Source organism: Pezoporus wallicus, unplaced genomic scaffold, assembly GCF_028554395.1.
Source record: "Pezoporus wallicus isolate ANWC-B61680 ecotype Strahan unplaced genomic scaffold, APGP_CSIRO_Pwel_v1 contig_2749, whole genome shotgun sequence".
Lineage (NCBI taxonomy): Eukaryota > Metazoa > Chordata > Aves > Psittaciformes > Psittacidae > Pezoporus > Pezoporus wallicus.
This window is the reverse complement of record NW_026638346.1, coordinates 278419-293612: the sequence shown is the minus strand read 5'-3', so window position 1 is coordinate 293612 and position 15194 is coordinate 278419. Positions and strand designations below refer to the sequence as shown.

At 36.7% G+C, this 15194-nt stretch overlaps 1 protein-coding gene across 2 annotated transcripts in view; it reads right to left on the bottom strand.

The window, feature by feature from the left end:
- Positions 1-260: 260 nt before the first annotated feature.
- Positions 261-15194, bottom strand: part of FER (FER tyrosine kinase) — a 147426-nt gene continuing 132492 nt past the window's right edge. For both annotated transcript variants that reach the window (XM_057410458.1, XM_057410459.1), the window contains exons 18-20: positions 7077-7231; positions 3258-3380; positions 261-606 (exon numbers count right to left, since the gene is read on the bottom strand). In XM_057410458.1, the coding sequence (XP_057266441.1) occupies positions 464-606; positions 3258-3380; positions 7077-7231 (421 nt within the window). In that variant the 3' untranslated portion in view covers positions 261-463. The remainder of the gene's footprint in view (positions 607-3257; positions 3381-7076; positions 7232-15194) is intronic.

Sequence of the window (15194 nt, the reverse complement as noted above, 5' to 3'; positions counted from 1 at the left end):
GTTTGTAATTGAAATACTTGTCAAAACTGTCTTCAGTTTTAAGGCCAACATGTATGACAGTCACCACATTAGAGTGCTGCTGATATTGACATACAGGACAGCGACAGCAGAGTGAGAACACAGCTTAGAGTAGAAGACCTCTGAAAAATGTCACTAACAGTTACTTGATGTAAAACAGATAGAAGCCACAGTCCCTTAAACACTATGTGCTCTACTATTTATGTGTATCCTCAATGACATGATTACTGTGACTGGATATATAATATTTTGCAGTATATGCCTTTAATGCAGATGTAGACATCATTCAAGATGGTACTCATATATACAGAAAATCAGTTAATTTCAAACTAATCACAGAAAAATATTGCAAATAATGTTGTATAAATGCATAGTGTTTGAGGGGAAAAAATTACTTCATTGGACAAATAAAGTCCCACACATTGAGTCTGGCACTCGCTCATCACTATGTCACTTTCTTTTTGATTGAAGACAGCTCTTTCTGAATCTCACTGAATTTTGGCCGGTTTTCTGGCTTGTAGTCCCAGCACCTCTGCATTATTTTATGTATTTCTTCTGGACATTTTTGTGGCGCTGACATTCGGTAACCTGGTACACAAAAAATGGGAGTAAAATGTTTAGCATTGACAACTGATGCATATTGACAAATATAAAAAGAAAAAAGTAAAGTCCAAGATCATTCCGTTAAAAAAGATCTTCAGGGTAACATGAGGAAAGCCTTAGAGATAAGTAATAAACTAATCAAAGCTCAGGTACCAATGACATTTAATTTGGGCATGGCAGATTGTCAGTATGCTTCTCATCCCTAAAGGCAGCAACCTGCACAGATTTGTTTTCTGTATCTTAGGAAGTAGCTACCCTCTAGGTTTTCTTTGTGTTCCTCCCTGAGGAAATCAATAATAAACATTAAGATGGGAGTAAATTTCTGAGGTACTGAATGCTGCCTTTGCCTCAGTCTTCCCTAGCAGGACTGTCCTTCAGGAATCCCAGGCTCCAGAGATCAGGGAGAAAGTAGGTAACTCATTCAATGGCAAGTCCCAATGGGACGTGATCAGTGGCACAAAGTCTAGTTGGAGGTCAGTAACTAGCAGTGTATCCTAAGGTTCACTGGTACTGTGTCCAGTCCTGTTGAACATCTTCATTAACGATCTGGATGATGGGCAGAGTACATCCTCATCAAGTCTGCAAAGGACACCGAAATGGGAAGAGGGGCTGATATGTCAGAGGGTTGTGCCACCATCCAGAGGTACCTGGACAGGCTGGAGAAGAAAGTGGCCCACAGGAACCTCACACAGTTCAGCAAGGGGAAGATTAAAGTCCTGCAGCTCAAGGAGAGGAACAGCCCCAGGCACCAGGACATGCTGGAGGTCCTGGTGGACACCAAGGGTTGAACATGCACCAGCAATGTGTCCTTGTGGGAAAGAAGGTGAATGTTATAGGTGTTACGAGCTGCATTAAGAGAAGTGTTGCCATCAGGTCGAGGGAGATGATCCTTCCCCCCTGCTTGGCAGTGGTGAGGTCACATCTGGAGTATTGGATCCAGTGTTGAGTACCAGAGAGACATGGACATACCAGAGAGAGTCCCACAAAGTGCTACCAAGATGATGAAGGGACTGGAGCAGCTCTCACATGAGGTAAGGCTGAGAGAGCTGGGATTGTTCAGCCTGGAGAAGAGTCAGGAGGAACTCACCAATGTACATAAATACCTGCAGGGAAGGTGCAAAAAGGACCAGGCTCTTAATAGTATTGCCCAGTAACGGGAAGAAAGGCACTGGGCACAAACTGAAACACAAGAAGTTCCTCCTGAACATCATGAAACACTTCTCTATGATGGTGACTGAGCATTGGCACAGGTTGCCCAGAGAGGTTACAGTGTCTCCATCCATGGAGATATCCAAAAGCCATCTGGGAATAGTCCTGGGAAACTCGCTTTAAGTGGCCCTGATTGAGCAGACAGCTGGACTAGATGACAAACAAAGGTCCCTGCAGACCTCAGCCATTCTGTTAATCTGTCATTCTATGAACTGTTTACCACATGGAGCTCTCTGAGCAGATGACAGGCAGTGGACAGTAAAGTTAGCTGGCACACAGGACTCTACAGCTAAATGCAGATCCATGACTCTCTCCATCTCCCTTTCTAATGCAGAGTATAAATGATACTGGCCTCATGCAACAGGTAAAACAAAACATTCTTACTTTATTACATTGCATGCATATGCTCTGCGTCTGGATTAACGTATCTAACTTCAAGGGAGAATGGCTGGGCTGTTGACACAGCCAATGTAATATGAAACTACTTAAAAATCTTTTCCTTCACCCAAAGTCTCCCCTGCACTTAAGGCTCTTACTGATTGAGTAACTGAGATAGATAAGATAAGGAAGAGAATCTGGAGTGTCTTAGCTGACAGTCCTAAAAGAAGAGCTATTATATACTGAAAATCAAGACAACAGGATGATGGGAGAAATGAAAATTGCATTAAAAAACAAACAGAAAAAAAGGTAAAAAGAATTGCTGATAAGCCAACAGAACTATTTTCCCCGCAGTATAAATAGCTGAAAAAAACATAAAATTCATAAAGATTGGGGTTTTATTTTTAATCATTTAACATTTTTCCTAGCTTAGAACCTATTTATGAACTACTGTGTACTTCATAAAGTTCAAAAGTTCTGAAAAGCCACTAAGGATGATAAAAATAAATCAAAGCCTGGAAATTCTGCTCAAAATTATTTGCTATTTTAAATAAAAGCCTTTTGGTTGTTTTGTATAAAAGAAATGTGGCTTTCAACGCTCAACTAGCTTACCATTTTCTACCAATTCTACATAATTGCTAAATCTTTGCCTGAAATGCTTTAATAGAGAAGATGGAATGACACAGATTTTTTCTTCTGGCAGTTCAGAATATTTATACTTGCATTAGCATAATCTTAAATAATACATTCTGGTCAAGCCTCTCCTTTGCACAGCAGTAAAACCCTCCTCTCTGTCTCACTTTCTAGTTCTGACACAATGAAAGTCAACATCCTGTAAGTCTTCTGTCCTTTAAGTCACTGGTCAGTATATTCTATTTTTCAAGAAGCCTATATATAAAACACTAATCCTTCCAGAAAGCAATTAAAAATATCATATTTTTGCCCAATTTTCTGGATAACTCACATGCTACTTCTTTGCCCTTTTATACTATATGCACTATACCCTTATGCATCTATGGAGCATTCTTTCACTCGGTACAAATAACTACCTTTCTCAACTTGTTCTCGTGCTTGCTGGTTGGTCATTCCAGGGTACGGACACACTCCTAAACTGAAGGTCTCCCACAAAAGGATTCCAAAGCTCCATACATCACTCTCAGACGTGTATCTCCCTAAGAAAAGGAGAGAAAACCCTCAGCTTAATGTACAGAGACACAAATGTTTCAGATAATTATGGCTCCAAATTTTCCGTAAAGGTGAAGTTACAGGTTATGTTGGCAAGCTTTAAGCAGAACAAAGCTGAAGCTACTAGTAATACGTTCTGCGGATACCAGTATCCTGTATTGAAAATTAGAAACAGAATATCTTAAGGTCAATATCTATGCATAATATAAGCTAACTTAAAGTTCCACTATTTGACGGACCTTAGTTATTTTTCAAGGAAGTTAAGAATTTCTTTCCTTTTTTGTGTATTAACATACTATTTTCTTTTTGAAAAATGTCAGTTCCTCCTCCCTCCCTTTCAATTCAAAAGATACTTTTTTAAAAATTACATTTCCCAGTTCCCTAATAACGCATTGCAATGAGTATTCTGAGAGGAGCTACAACCAGCAGTTTGTAACTGCAAAGAGGGCCTGGTTTTCAAGCTTTGAGAAATTGTTCTCTGAAAATTACAGTTGCCTCAACTTGCTTAATTATTACCCTGAAGAACTGATGTACCCAATCAGCTAGAGAAAAAAAAAAAAAAAAAAAAAAATCTGGCCTGCTGGTTCCGTTATGTTCAACTATGCTTAGGATACAGCAAATTAGGTAACCTCTCTGTGGAATGAAAGCTTTATATTATGGAGGAAAAGAGATCTTGGACGAGATACTTCTATTGTCGCTGATGGAGTCATATTAAGAAGGATGGATTCACATCAGAAAGCGAAGGCTTCTAGCCCTTTGCAGCAGGATATGTGAAATTATCTTAAAAATGCATATCCAACAATATTTTCAATATTTTTCATGACTGTTTTTCTTGTTCCATACTATTACTTTGTATATATGTCTTTATTCTTTAAATATTTATGAATGTGAATGTATTGTTTCTTCATCTCTTACCATTAAATAAACCAAACTAAGCAACTTCTGACTTGAAGAAAGGAAAATACATGTTAATTACAGTGAAAGTTGGTGATATGACAACTGTTCTGACATCAGAAAGTTCAGTTTACTCTTAAACTAAATATCACTTTCAGCTGCACTACATTAGCTTGTGTGCCTTCTAGGTGATAGACATTCACTATGCTCTTTTTTGTCTACGTATGAACTCTCTTCAGAGTTTGGCATCCAGTAATTTAACACTTTTTATTGAAATAATTTAGTAGATAAAAGATAGGTGATTAGGGTTTTTTAAAGAGAGTGCAAGTTCTGTAGAGCTAATTATCTCTTTCGGTATGACATTATTTGGCAGAAAAAACAGGCCTGTTCATTCACAATAAAAAAAAAAAACCACAACAAAACAACAACCAAACCCTTCCACACAATAATTTATTAACATGGCAAACAAGTCAAAATGTCATACTGGAAAAACATACATATTAAATGTGTGTCTTATTTCTGAGAGACTAGAAAGCAAAAATACATGGCCTAAATATGTAATTTTATTAGGAGCTTTTCAAGCAATTTTTTCACTTGCTGGAAGTGATAGAAATCACATAGCTCCAAGCAAAAATAACATCATGGAACAGCACTTACTGAACCAAAGGTTTAGTATCACAGAAGCTCTAGTAACATCGGAATTTTGATTATGACTTCAGACACAACTAACTACTCCATTTGACCTAATCTGGCAATTCTAGATGTCACAGCCTGTGTGGTTATTTTGTTTTTGTTTTTTTTTTCTCATTTAAAATCTTTCTGTGACTGCTATTAACCTACTGTGACATTTGAAAGTTGAGTATTAGCCTGCAGAACACACTATCAAATGTTTGAGAGAGCTTACTTTCCAAACACCATGGAAAATCACTTAAAGGTGCTTGAGTATTTATGCATTTTAGGAAACACAAAATAAATAGATGTCAATCAACTATACTCGCCTTTCCTGTACTATGAAAATTAAAGACTCAAAAGTACAAAGTGAAGGTATTGTCACAAAAGCCTGTTTCCTGTTTAATGTAGTACACTGGACTGCATATGGCTATGAAAGATGGATTTCCATGATGTATCAAATAAACTGTATGCATTTCTAAAATAACAAAAGTAAAATTCAAAACACTTTTTGCATTGGAACAAACACCCAGAATAGAAAAAGTGTGTGAACGTTAGCAACACTGACATCTCTTAGAATAGTTGATAAGACATGATCATTACCTCAATACCATGATCATGATCGACTATGATCGACTATGATCTATGATCAGTAGCCCCTCTACTCTGCTCTCATGAGACCTCACTTGGAGTACTGTGTGCAGTTCTGGTGTCCTCAACATAAAAAGGACATGAAACGGAACAAGTCCAGAGGAGGGCCATGAGGATGATGAGGGGACTGGAGCACCTCCCGTATGAAGATAGGCTGAGAAAGTTGGGGCTGTTCAGCCTGGAGAAGAGAAGGCTGCGTGGAGACCTCATAGCAGCCTTCCAGTATCTGAAGGGGTCCTACAAAGATGCTGGGGAGGGACTATTCATTAGGGACTGCAGTGACAGGACAAGGCGTAATGGGTTAAAACTTAAAACAGGGGAAGTTTAGATTAGATATAAGGAAGAAATTCTTTGCTGTGAGGGTAGTGAGGCACTGGAACAGGCTGCCCAAGGAAGTGGTAATTGCTCCATTCCTGGCAGTGACGGAGCCTTGGGTGACATGGTTTAGTGTGAGGTGTCCCTGGCCATAGCAGGGAGGTTGGAACTTGATGGTCTTAAGGTCCTTTCCAACCCTAACCATTCTATGATTCTATGACTACTGTTATTAATTTATTATTAGCCTTCCAAACGGAAGATCTGCTTTATTGTGTTGTGACATTAACTCCTGCAAAAGCACTAATGAGAAGAAGCATTTTGTTTGCAATCATAAGTCACAACTTGCAATTTCCAATGCACAATTTTTTAGAAAAAAAAGCTTTGAGATAGCAGAAATATTTATGGACACTTCAAATGAAGAATTTGAAACACTTTTTTTTTCTAAGTACTTAACTGAAAAACTGGCTGAGAAAACTACATAATAAAACATGGCATTGTTCATTTAATACGCTGCTTCTTTAGAGCCCACTTTACTTAGAACTTAATTTTCTAGTTTCATATAAGCTAAAAAGCAAAATATAGCAGCTTCAGTTAAAAAAGCTGCAGTTAAAAAAAAAAGTGTGAGTCGGCGACTATACTTTTCTCTAATGCAATATTTTATCCAACAAGAGTGTTCTAGTATGTTAAAACTTCCTACCGTTTTCAAAGAGGTGCTGGAACAATCACTGCCATAAATAAACAGAACTTGCTATACATTTTGGTAAGAATCATGATTTAGATTACTAACTAGGTAGTCTACTAGAATGAGTCAGTAACATAACCTAAAGTATTATTTTATTGCTGCATAATAGCAATTCTGATCTTGTTGCCTTATTCCTTTTGAAGGCAAACCAGTATTTTATAATTGAATAAGATTGAAATATTAAAATAATTGTAAAAATTATTTATTTGATCTGGGCAGTAGGAATGTATATATATTTTTATATATATTATATATATTACTATGAATATATATTTTATATATATATATATATATACACACACACTCAAATATTGCCCATGGTGTAGTCCTGGTGCTTCTTATAGTACTTCTGGTTGTTTTTTTTTTGTTGTTTTTGTTTTTTTTCCCCAAGAAGACACGGGTCTGTTCTTACCATAGTTGAGAGCTTCTGGAGCAGTCCACTTGATAGGAATCTGCTTGAGGCCTGACGATGAGTACACACCATCATCCTCTTGCCGGGACATTCCAAAATCACTTATTTTCAAAATGTTGCTTTCACCTACCAAGCAGTTCCTTGCAGCCAGGTCTCTAAATTAGAACAAAAAGTAAACACCCATATATTTACACATTTGAAACTATTTGAAGCCATTTTAAATGGCTGACCACCTCAGCCAAGATGGTGGTGCCTCTCGCAAAACATTCCAGAAACGGTAAGAAACCATACATGGCAGCTGTGGAAAAGAGGAATGACAGAGGGGAAAAAAAGTGTGAGAAATAATGTCATGAACATCAAATCTGGTGAGAACTAGGGGCATCCACAAGCTATTTTGTCTTGACTTTGTCCCCTGTCCTGTTAAGGAGAGGGACTGAGAGAGTGTCTGGGTGGTTCTGTGGCAACCAGCCAAGGTCAACTCACCACAGGTGCCCTCTGAGGTCACACAAATAAACCTGCAGATTAACAAATCAGATTTGATATAGATTTGGAGAAGTACCTTGAAACATGTTCCCATAATTACAAAAGACATTGAGAAATCAGACAACTGGCTCCATCTTCTCTCTACAGATGTTACCCAGCATTAGTTTCCATCAAAACCAAAAAAGCTACTTAGTCTTACAGGAAAAGGAAATTTGGCTAATGATGGATGAGAAGCTCAGAAAATCAATAGTGTTTCTTTCCCTCCCTCCATCTCAAATACGTTTCATTTTTTTTATATTAGGAGACAGCCCATAGTAATACGTAATAAAAAACCTACTGTGGCTTCTCTACAGCATATATTTGGAAACATAATACATGCTAACAATATATTATTAATGTACTATATGTACATTACATTTCATTGTTTATAATGTATTTCCATCTTAATCTAATAAAATACGCAAAATTTTTTGAATGAAAACAAATGTTAAGCAACACAATTAAATCTGTAACATTAGTAGTATCATGGGCAAAGTATTGTTAAACTAAATTCACGTTTTCAGCTTAAATAGCTAATATGCTCACAAATGGCTTGTATTACGTAAATATTCTAGAATAACTACATTAGCTTTAATGTTTTGTATCAGTGCTATAGCATAGTTCTGAAGTAAATTCCCTGGGCATGTAATGCATGTTCACTGGCTTTGAAGAATGATTTTGGTGCATACAAACTACACTGCTCTTGGAAGCAACCAGTGTAAAAACCTGCCCACCGTGGGCAGATTTTTTTCTGCAGCTTATGCAGAAGAAAGGTCTGAAGCAATGACAGCTTCAAACACTATGCATGGTGGGGACATTCATGACAAAAGACTGGACTATATTTTGTGTAAAGTAAGTCTTGAGCCATATTTAAGGATGTTAAAGCTGGTATATCTATAACTACTTTGATCAACTGACCCATACCAATGCTGCACTATACTATTTGGTACGTAGACAGAGCCTGTGTTAGAGTGTAAATACTGTAACTTGATTTAAGAATTTTAACGTATGTGACTCACATGACTTTTCTGCCACTATGGTTCTTGAGCTTGATGATGAAGGGATTTAAATGCAGTTATTCTTGCAGTTAGAAAAGACGGAACACTTAAAAACAAGACTGAAGTCACAGGCTCCAGCTGAAGATACGCACTAATATATAAACCAGTTCAATATGCACTGTATTACATAGTTTGATGTTCCCATGTGGTATTGTTTGTTGGTGAAAGAAGGAGAAACAAAACCAAATCATTAATTCTTCTATTCAATCTGTAAAAAGTAATACCAAGAAACTTCAAAAATTTTTGCCTTCGGTTCCAATCATACTTCAGTCAATACATTTTTTATTGTCTTAGTATAGTCTAGATTTTGTGACAAATGCACATTAGGAGTGGAAAAAGGCAATGAGGTCATATCTCAAAAAAAAACCCTAAAACAACAGAGTTAATTAAAACCTACCATTAAAACCTACCTGAACCTGACCTAGCATTTAAACATGTTGTGAGTCAGATTAAGATAAAGCTATATACTGAACTGTCTTAGGTTTATGCCTCATATGTAAGTCTGATTATTAGGGAAAATATACTGTAAATAGTACACAATGTGATGCTTACAAACATTACACTCGGTTCATATTTTTGTCAATTTTTGTCAGTTTGTATGTGACATTCTTTTGCTTTCAGTCATCTAGAGGAACTGTTTTTCATCATTGCTGAAAATTTACAAACCCACTTGCACGAAAACCGAACTGGGATTTCAGAAAGTTGGTAGAGATTTTGACACTATGTTCAGGATATATGTAAATTAACAGTAGGTCTTCTGAAAAACAGATATACAAAGTCTCTGCTTCATGAAACAGTGGTTTTCAAGCTGTCTATTAGCTGGCAGTGGGTCACCCAATTACACAATTCAAGCTGCCAGGCTGCACACAAGTGCCAAGGGAGGAATCATGGCCTAGCAATCAGCTAATGGCCCAGAGCTTCTGCGGGTGGACACAACTGTCAAGTCCACTATCAATTTTTCCATGCTAATGGCTTCTTTCTTTTTGTCTCAATTTGTATCAAATAGCGAAACCTTTTCATTGCCATCTCCCACAGGATATCAGTAAAATTTACGAAATAGTGAGCATCAAGCTATTAACGCAAGATAGAAAAGAATGCATTATGCTAGAACTTAACTTACTAGTAAAGGTACAAAGAGCAAAATAAAAGTACTACTGCTGGATATGAGTTTCACAGTATTAACATCTTTTTCTCCCTTTAGTTAATAATCTCATATTCTCGAAGTTGCAATACTATGTATTACTTTTAATACACCACCTGTATTAATAAAGCCATTTGAGAACTTAATACATTTACTTCTGACTTAAGCAAATTTGCTTTTTTTACTCTGTGTAAGGTAGGCTCTTCCTCTCACTTAGAAAATATTTCAGATGTGAATTTCTTTCTTTTTACTCATAGTGTTTTAAAGGGACTTGTATAATCCCCCTCTCAGGTAGTTTTCACAGTTCTTGTGAGGAATTAGTTCTTGGACAACACAGAAACCACCCATGGTTAGCAGATCTAGTGATACTTAAAATCTTGCTAAATCCCAGCAGAAGTTACTTAGCACTTTTAATAACTTGCCGTTCAGTGGAGTGAAACAGTATGAGCATAATTTCATTCTAAGTGCTCCATCACCAGTCACTTACATACACTGTAGATGTCCTTTTTGGGTTCTTTTTTTCTCTGTTCTCTTACTTGTAATTTATTCAAAATGGCTATTCGACTAGCACTTATTATTTCATTCCCCAGGGTAATAAACATCCTGAAAGCTAGAGTATCTTGTTAGCGTTTCTGCTGCCATTTTAGATGTTTCATATCCTCAGTGATTTGTTGCTGAATTTTCCATATTTCCTCATGTATATTTGCAAGCTTAAAAGTATTTCTGAAAACGTTACACTGAAGGCTACAGCTGCATCAAGCTTTTAAATTTTTATTTTTTTATTTTTATTCTGAGGGTTTGGTTAAGGTTTTTCAAACAACTTTTTCACTGTTTTTACTCGTGTGAAACCTTATTTAAAAGGATGTTCGTATTTTTCAGTATAAATATAGAACTACAGAAAAATGCATTTTGATCCCTGTGATTTATTACAGAATTTATAGCCAGAATCTGAAAAAAAGGCATTTAAAAATGTCACCTCCATTGCTTTAAATTAATAGCTAACATTTAATTTTCTTCCAGTTTCCAGGATACTAATTAATTTCAATTTGCTACAAATAAAGATCTCTAGTATAACAGTGTTAAGTGACTTATAAAAAGGCCATTACATGTTAACCTTCCACATGAAATATACACAAAAGAGTAACATTCAGGTATGTATGACAGATGACATGAGTGAGGGAAAACAAGATGGGCTTATGACTGAAAACAGCTATGAGGTGTCACTATTACAGATAATTTCAGTGTTAAATACTTAGTCAATCATAACACTTTCCAGACAGCCTTTTAAAAACAAAAATAAAAACCCTAAGGATAACAATGCTCTACTTCTTTCCACTAAAACCAACTATATTCTATTTGTTTTCTTTTCTTTCTCCTAAATGTTCCTAAAACCACTATCTTGAAGAAGTACCTATACAATTGCATGGAATTAGGTGCTTTCTGCTTGGGACATTAGTTTTTGTTCTCATAGAGCATTTGCTACATGCTGCAGTAATTCCACGAAATCAGTATGTATCTTTAACAGAGAAAATGAGAAAAAAAAATAAAAATCCCTATCTCACATTTTGAAAGCTGAAACTTAAAAAATGAGGCACAAATTACACTAGGCTGCTACAGAACAAGTACATTGTAAAAGAAAAGCTGACTCTCAGAATTTAATACCAAGATTATGTAAATTCCTAGTGCTATTAGAAACAAATGCCTTCCTCCCAACTACTCAGGAATAAAAATTAATATATAAATTGGAAATTTCAGCCTTCCAAGACCTAAAGGGGCCTACAAGAAACCTGGAGACAGGCTTTTGACAAGGGCCTGTAGGGACAGAACAAGGAGGAATGACAGAGAGGAGACTGAGATTAGACATTAGGTTGAAGTTGTTCCCTGTGAGAATTCTGAGGCCCTTGCACAGGTTGCCCAGAGAAACTGTGGCTGCCCCATCCCTGGCAGCATTCAGGGTCAGGTTGGACAGGGCTTGTAGCAACCTTGTCCAGTGAAAGGTGTCTGCGCATGGCAGGCGCTGGAACTGGATGCCCATGGCAGGCGCCGGAACTGGATGATCTTAAGGTCCTTTCCAACCCAAAACATTCTAAGATTCTATGATTGTATGAAATTTCATTTTTAAGCACTGGTGTGCAGTGCCTATAAACACAAACAGGACATTGACCAGGAATCACAAATATAGTTAGAATACACTGAAACTTCAAGAGCTAGCGCATGAGACTTTTGCTAAAACTCCAATAGCCAGTTAAAAGAGGAAGTAGAGGCTAGAAGCTGTTATCACCTGGATTCATGTCTGTTAGTAAAGACAAAAACCTCATAAACTTTTCACTAAGGATACTCTTATTCCCCCTCTCCACTTCCTTCCACCATCCCAAAAGAACTACACAGCAACTAACATCTCATGTTTCAATGGAATTCCATCAATTAAAGCAAATCAAAACAAGAGAGTAAACCACTCATTACTAAACCAGCAGGACAGACTACCTCACTGAACTAATTAACCATTTTATGTCCCCTCTCTGGATCATGCAATTAAAACACTCCTAGGTAATAAAAGCCAGTGATTAGTTAGTGAACAGTTAGGATCAGTTTATCTCCTCTATATATTTAATTCAATGAAAATAGTCCATTACCTGATCAATAAGGAAGGGGTAAGTCTACAAGGGAAACTGTTGTTTTTTGTGGACTGTAAGACACTATCCTTCAAACACCTGAGGCAATTTCCAGTGGTGCTGAAATCAAAACACACCTATTTCAGAACTTTCTTGATATGTATATGCTGCTGTATGTGGAGAACATAGAAAACAGCACTTGGCTAGTAACAGACTGGAAAAATATTAGAGGATCAGAGAACAACCTTCCATGCATTCTGGGTTGTCTTCCTTCTTTACACTTTGTTTTACTTATTTCTTCATATTATTTTAGCTACCACATGAATACTAATGAAGCAATATTAACTACAATGCTAGTAATTTCTCTCAGTTCCTCATATAATGCAACTCCATCTTTACAGATGAAAAGTATTAGGAAACTGAGAAAATCCAAGTTAGATGAAGTACAGATTTCTCAATAATGCCAGGTGTTCTGCTTGCTAGCTGTAGTTTTGGACATTGCTCAGTTCTTCTGAACTGTAAAGTGAATAATTTTCCCCACCTCAAAGCATCAGTGACATGCAATTACTCCCTCCAAAACACTTTGTAATTATCAGATGATGGACTTAAAAATTTTGCAAAAAGCACTTGAAAAAAAAGTACCAAAGCAAGTCCCAAATCATTGTATTCAGTGGCTGAACACAAGTATGAAAGCCACCTTCTAGCTAAAAGCGCACTTTTTCTGTGGAACCTTTAGCCTCTCCACCTCAAAGAGAAAAACGTATTCTCATTCCAGAAATAGTCTGCATTGCACTGCTCACTCTCATTATCATGATAGTAAGTGCTACCAATTAAAATGCTTTATAGCATTGTGAAGAACATATTCCTGTGAACTAAGGTTAGGAGGATCACAATAACTAATGGGCAAACTTCCAGTAATAAAGGCAGAAGAAAGGAAGAAAACATAAAAGCATAATTAGGCATAAGCATCTAGATTACTTTAACACACACTTTAACAGCATGGCTGAACTAAAAATTGGTTGGTAAGCTGGTAAGCAAAGGATCTGTGCATAAATGTACAGATTTCTCCAATAACACAACTACATTAAAATACAAAATATGTCTCTCAGGTACCGGGAGGAGTTGTGTTTTTTTAAATGCTGCAAGGTTAAACACACTGTTGATTGCAGTGATCCTAATTCAAAATTCCAAACACCTGTGCATTTCTAGTTTAATTCCCACCCTCAAAAGATGTACTTGGTAACTGTTATATTCCTAATTTTCTCTAAGTGCTCTTTGCTCAACTGTGGCATGAGTCACAGTAGATGATAGAAAAACACAGCGTTCTATTCAGAACTGCAGAGTGGTTCAAGTGGACAAAGCATATTGCTTCACCTGTACAGATTGTGCAGCTTGGTAGGGAAACCACTGCTTGCAGGTAACTTATCCCTCAGTCCTACTCCACAACCTTCATGCTATTTACTTTCCTATGGCTACATTTTTTGATCAAGTGACAGCTGTCCTGCAATGTACAAACATAACAAGAATAAACTTCTTAATAAACTGCTGTACAGGAAAATATATTAACATTTTTTGTACCACAGTTCATTACCACAAATGCCTTCACATACCCATACTTGAAAATAAAGATATAAACTAAGATTAAACATTTACTTATTGCAGAGTCATTTCTGATGAACAAGACAGTATGAGAATCAGCAGATTATATTCATTTTTATAGTCTGCAAAATGGTCAGTTACTAATGAACAAACACACAATCACTTTAAGGTATACCAAGACGTAGGTACAAATATTTGGCATAAGTTAGATACATTATTTATTTTTGCAGAGGAGTAGCGGTACTGTCTTTCGGACTTCGAGCAGAATACTTACATACTTAACATATGTTAATGTTTCAGAGTGAAACTTCCTGTTTTACTTCATGACCCTGATACAGATCACTCATACCTCAAAGGGCATATTTGGAAGTCCCTCTGGAGGTACAGAAGTGAAGCACAAATGCTATAAACATTATCACTTCTCACAGTTGTACTTAATGGTCTCCTAATACTTGATGTTGGGTGCAAATAAGTTTATTTCTTAGAGTTGAATACCTCTAAGAAATGTGTTCAGTATGAATCTCAATTTTTATTTAAAGAGAAAATGTTTCAGATGGATAACTGAAGAAAAGACTGGAAATGAGTTTGGAGATAAGAGAGGAATAAAACGAAACTCAAGCTTTCTGTTTAAAGAATGTTTTGCATCTTTAAGTGATGCAGTATTTCGTATAAAAACAAGACTGACAATCCTGCATGGCAGAAAGTTATGCCGATCCAGACTCCAGATCTGAGGACAAACAAAGTCACTCTTGCATCTTGGAGCCTTCTCACCTGCCTGCTCTGAGTACGTTTTTACTATGAAAACCCCAAAGTTGCTCTCACACATCATACAGAACTTGTCATCTACAGCGGTAATAATGGAGGAAAACTGAGCAATTGTAAACTTATTGTTTGCAGCTCAGAGGTGGCTCAGGAGATTATACAGATCCACTGACACATTACAAACCTTTTATCTTCTTTGCTTTTTATTGAGGTATGTTACTATGCGTCCTACATTTTCCTAGTAAGAGAAGGTTTCTCTATCAGCTCAGAGATAAAGATAGGCATAGTAGACAATGCACAGCTCCTGAGGAGTATCAAAGTGGTAGACTACAAAGATGGAAATAAAGCTATAAATCAATACATCCTCTATTTTTTTCCCACCTTTTTCCTGTTTCTGAGGTTTTATTTACAATGCCTGCTTCTA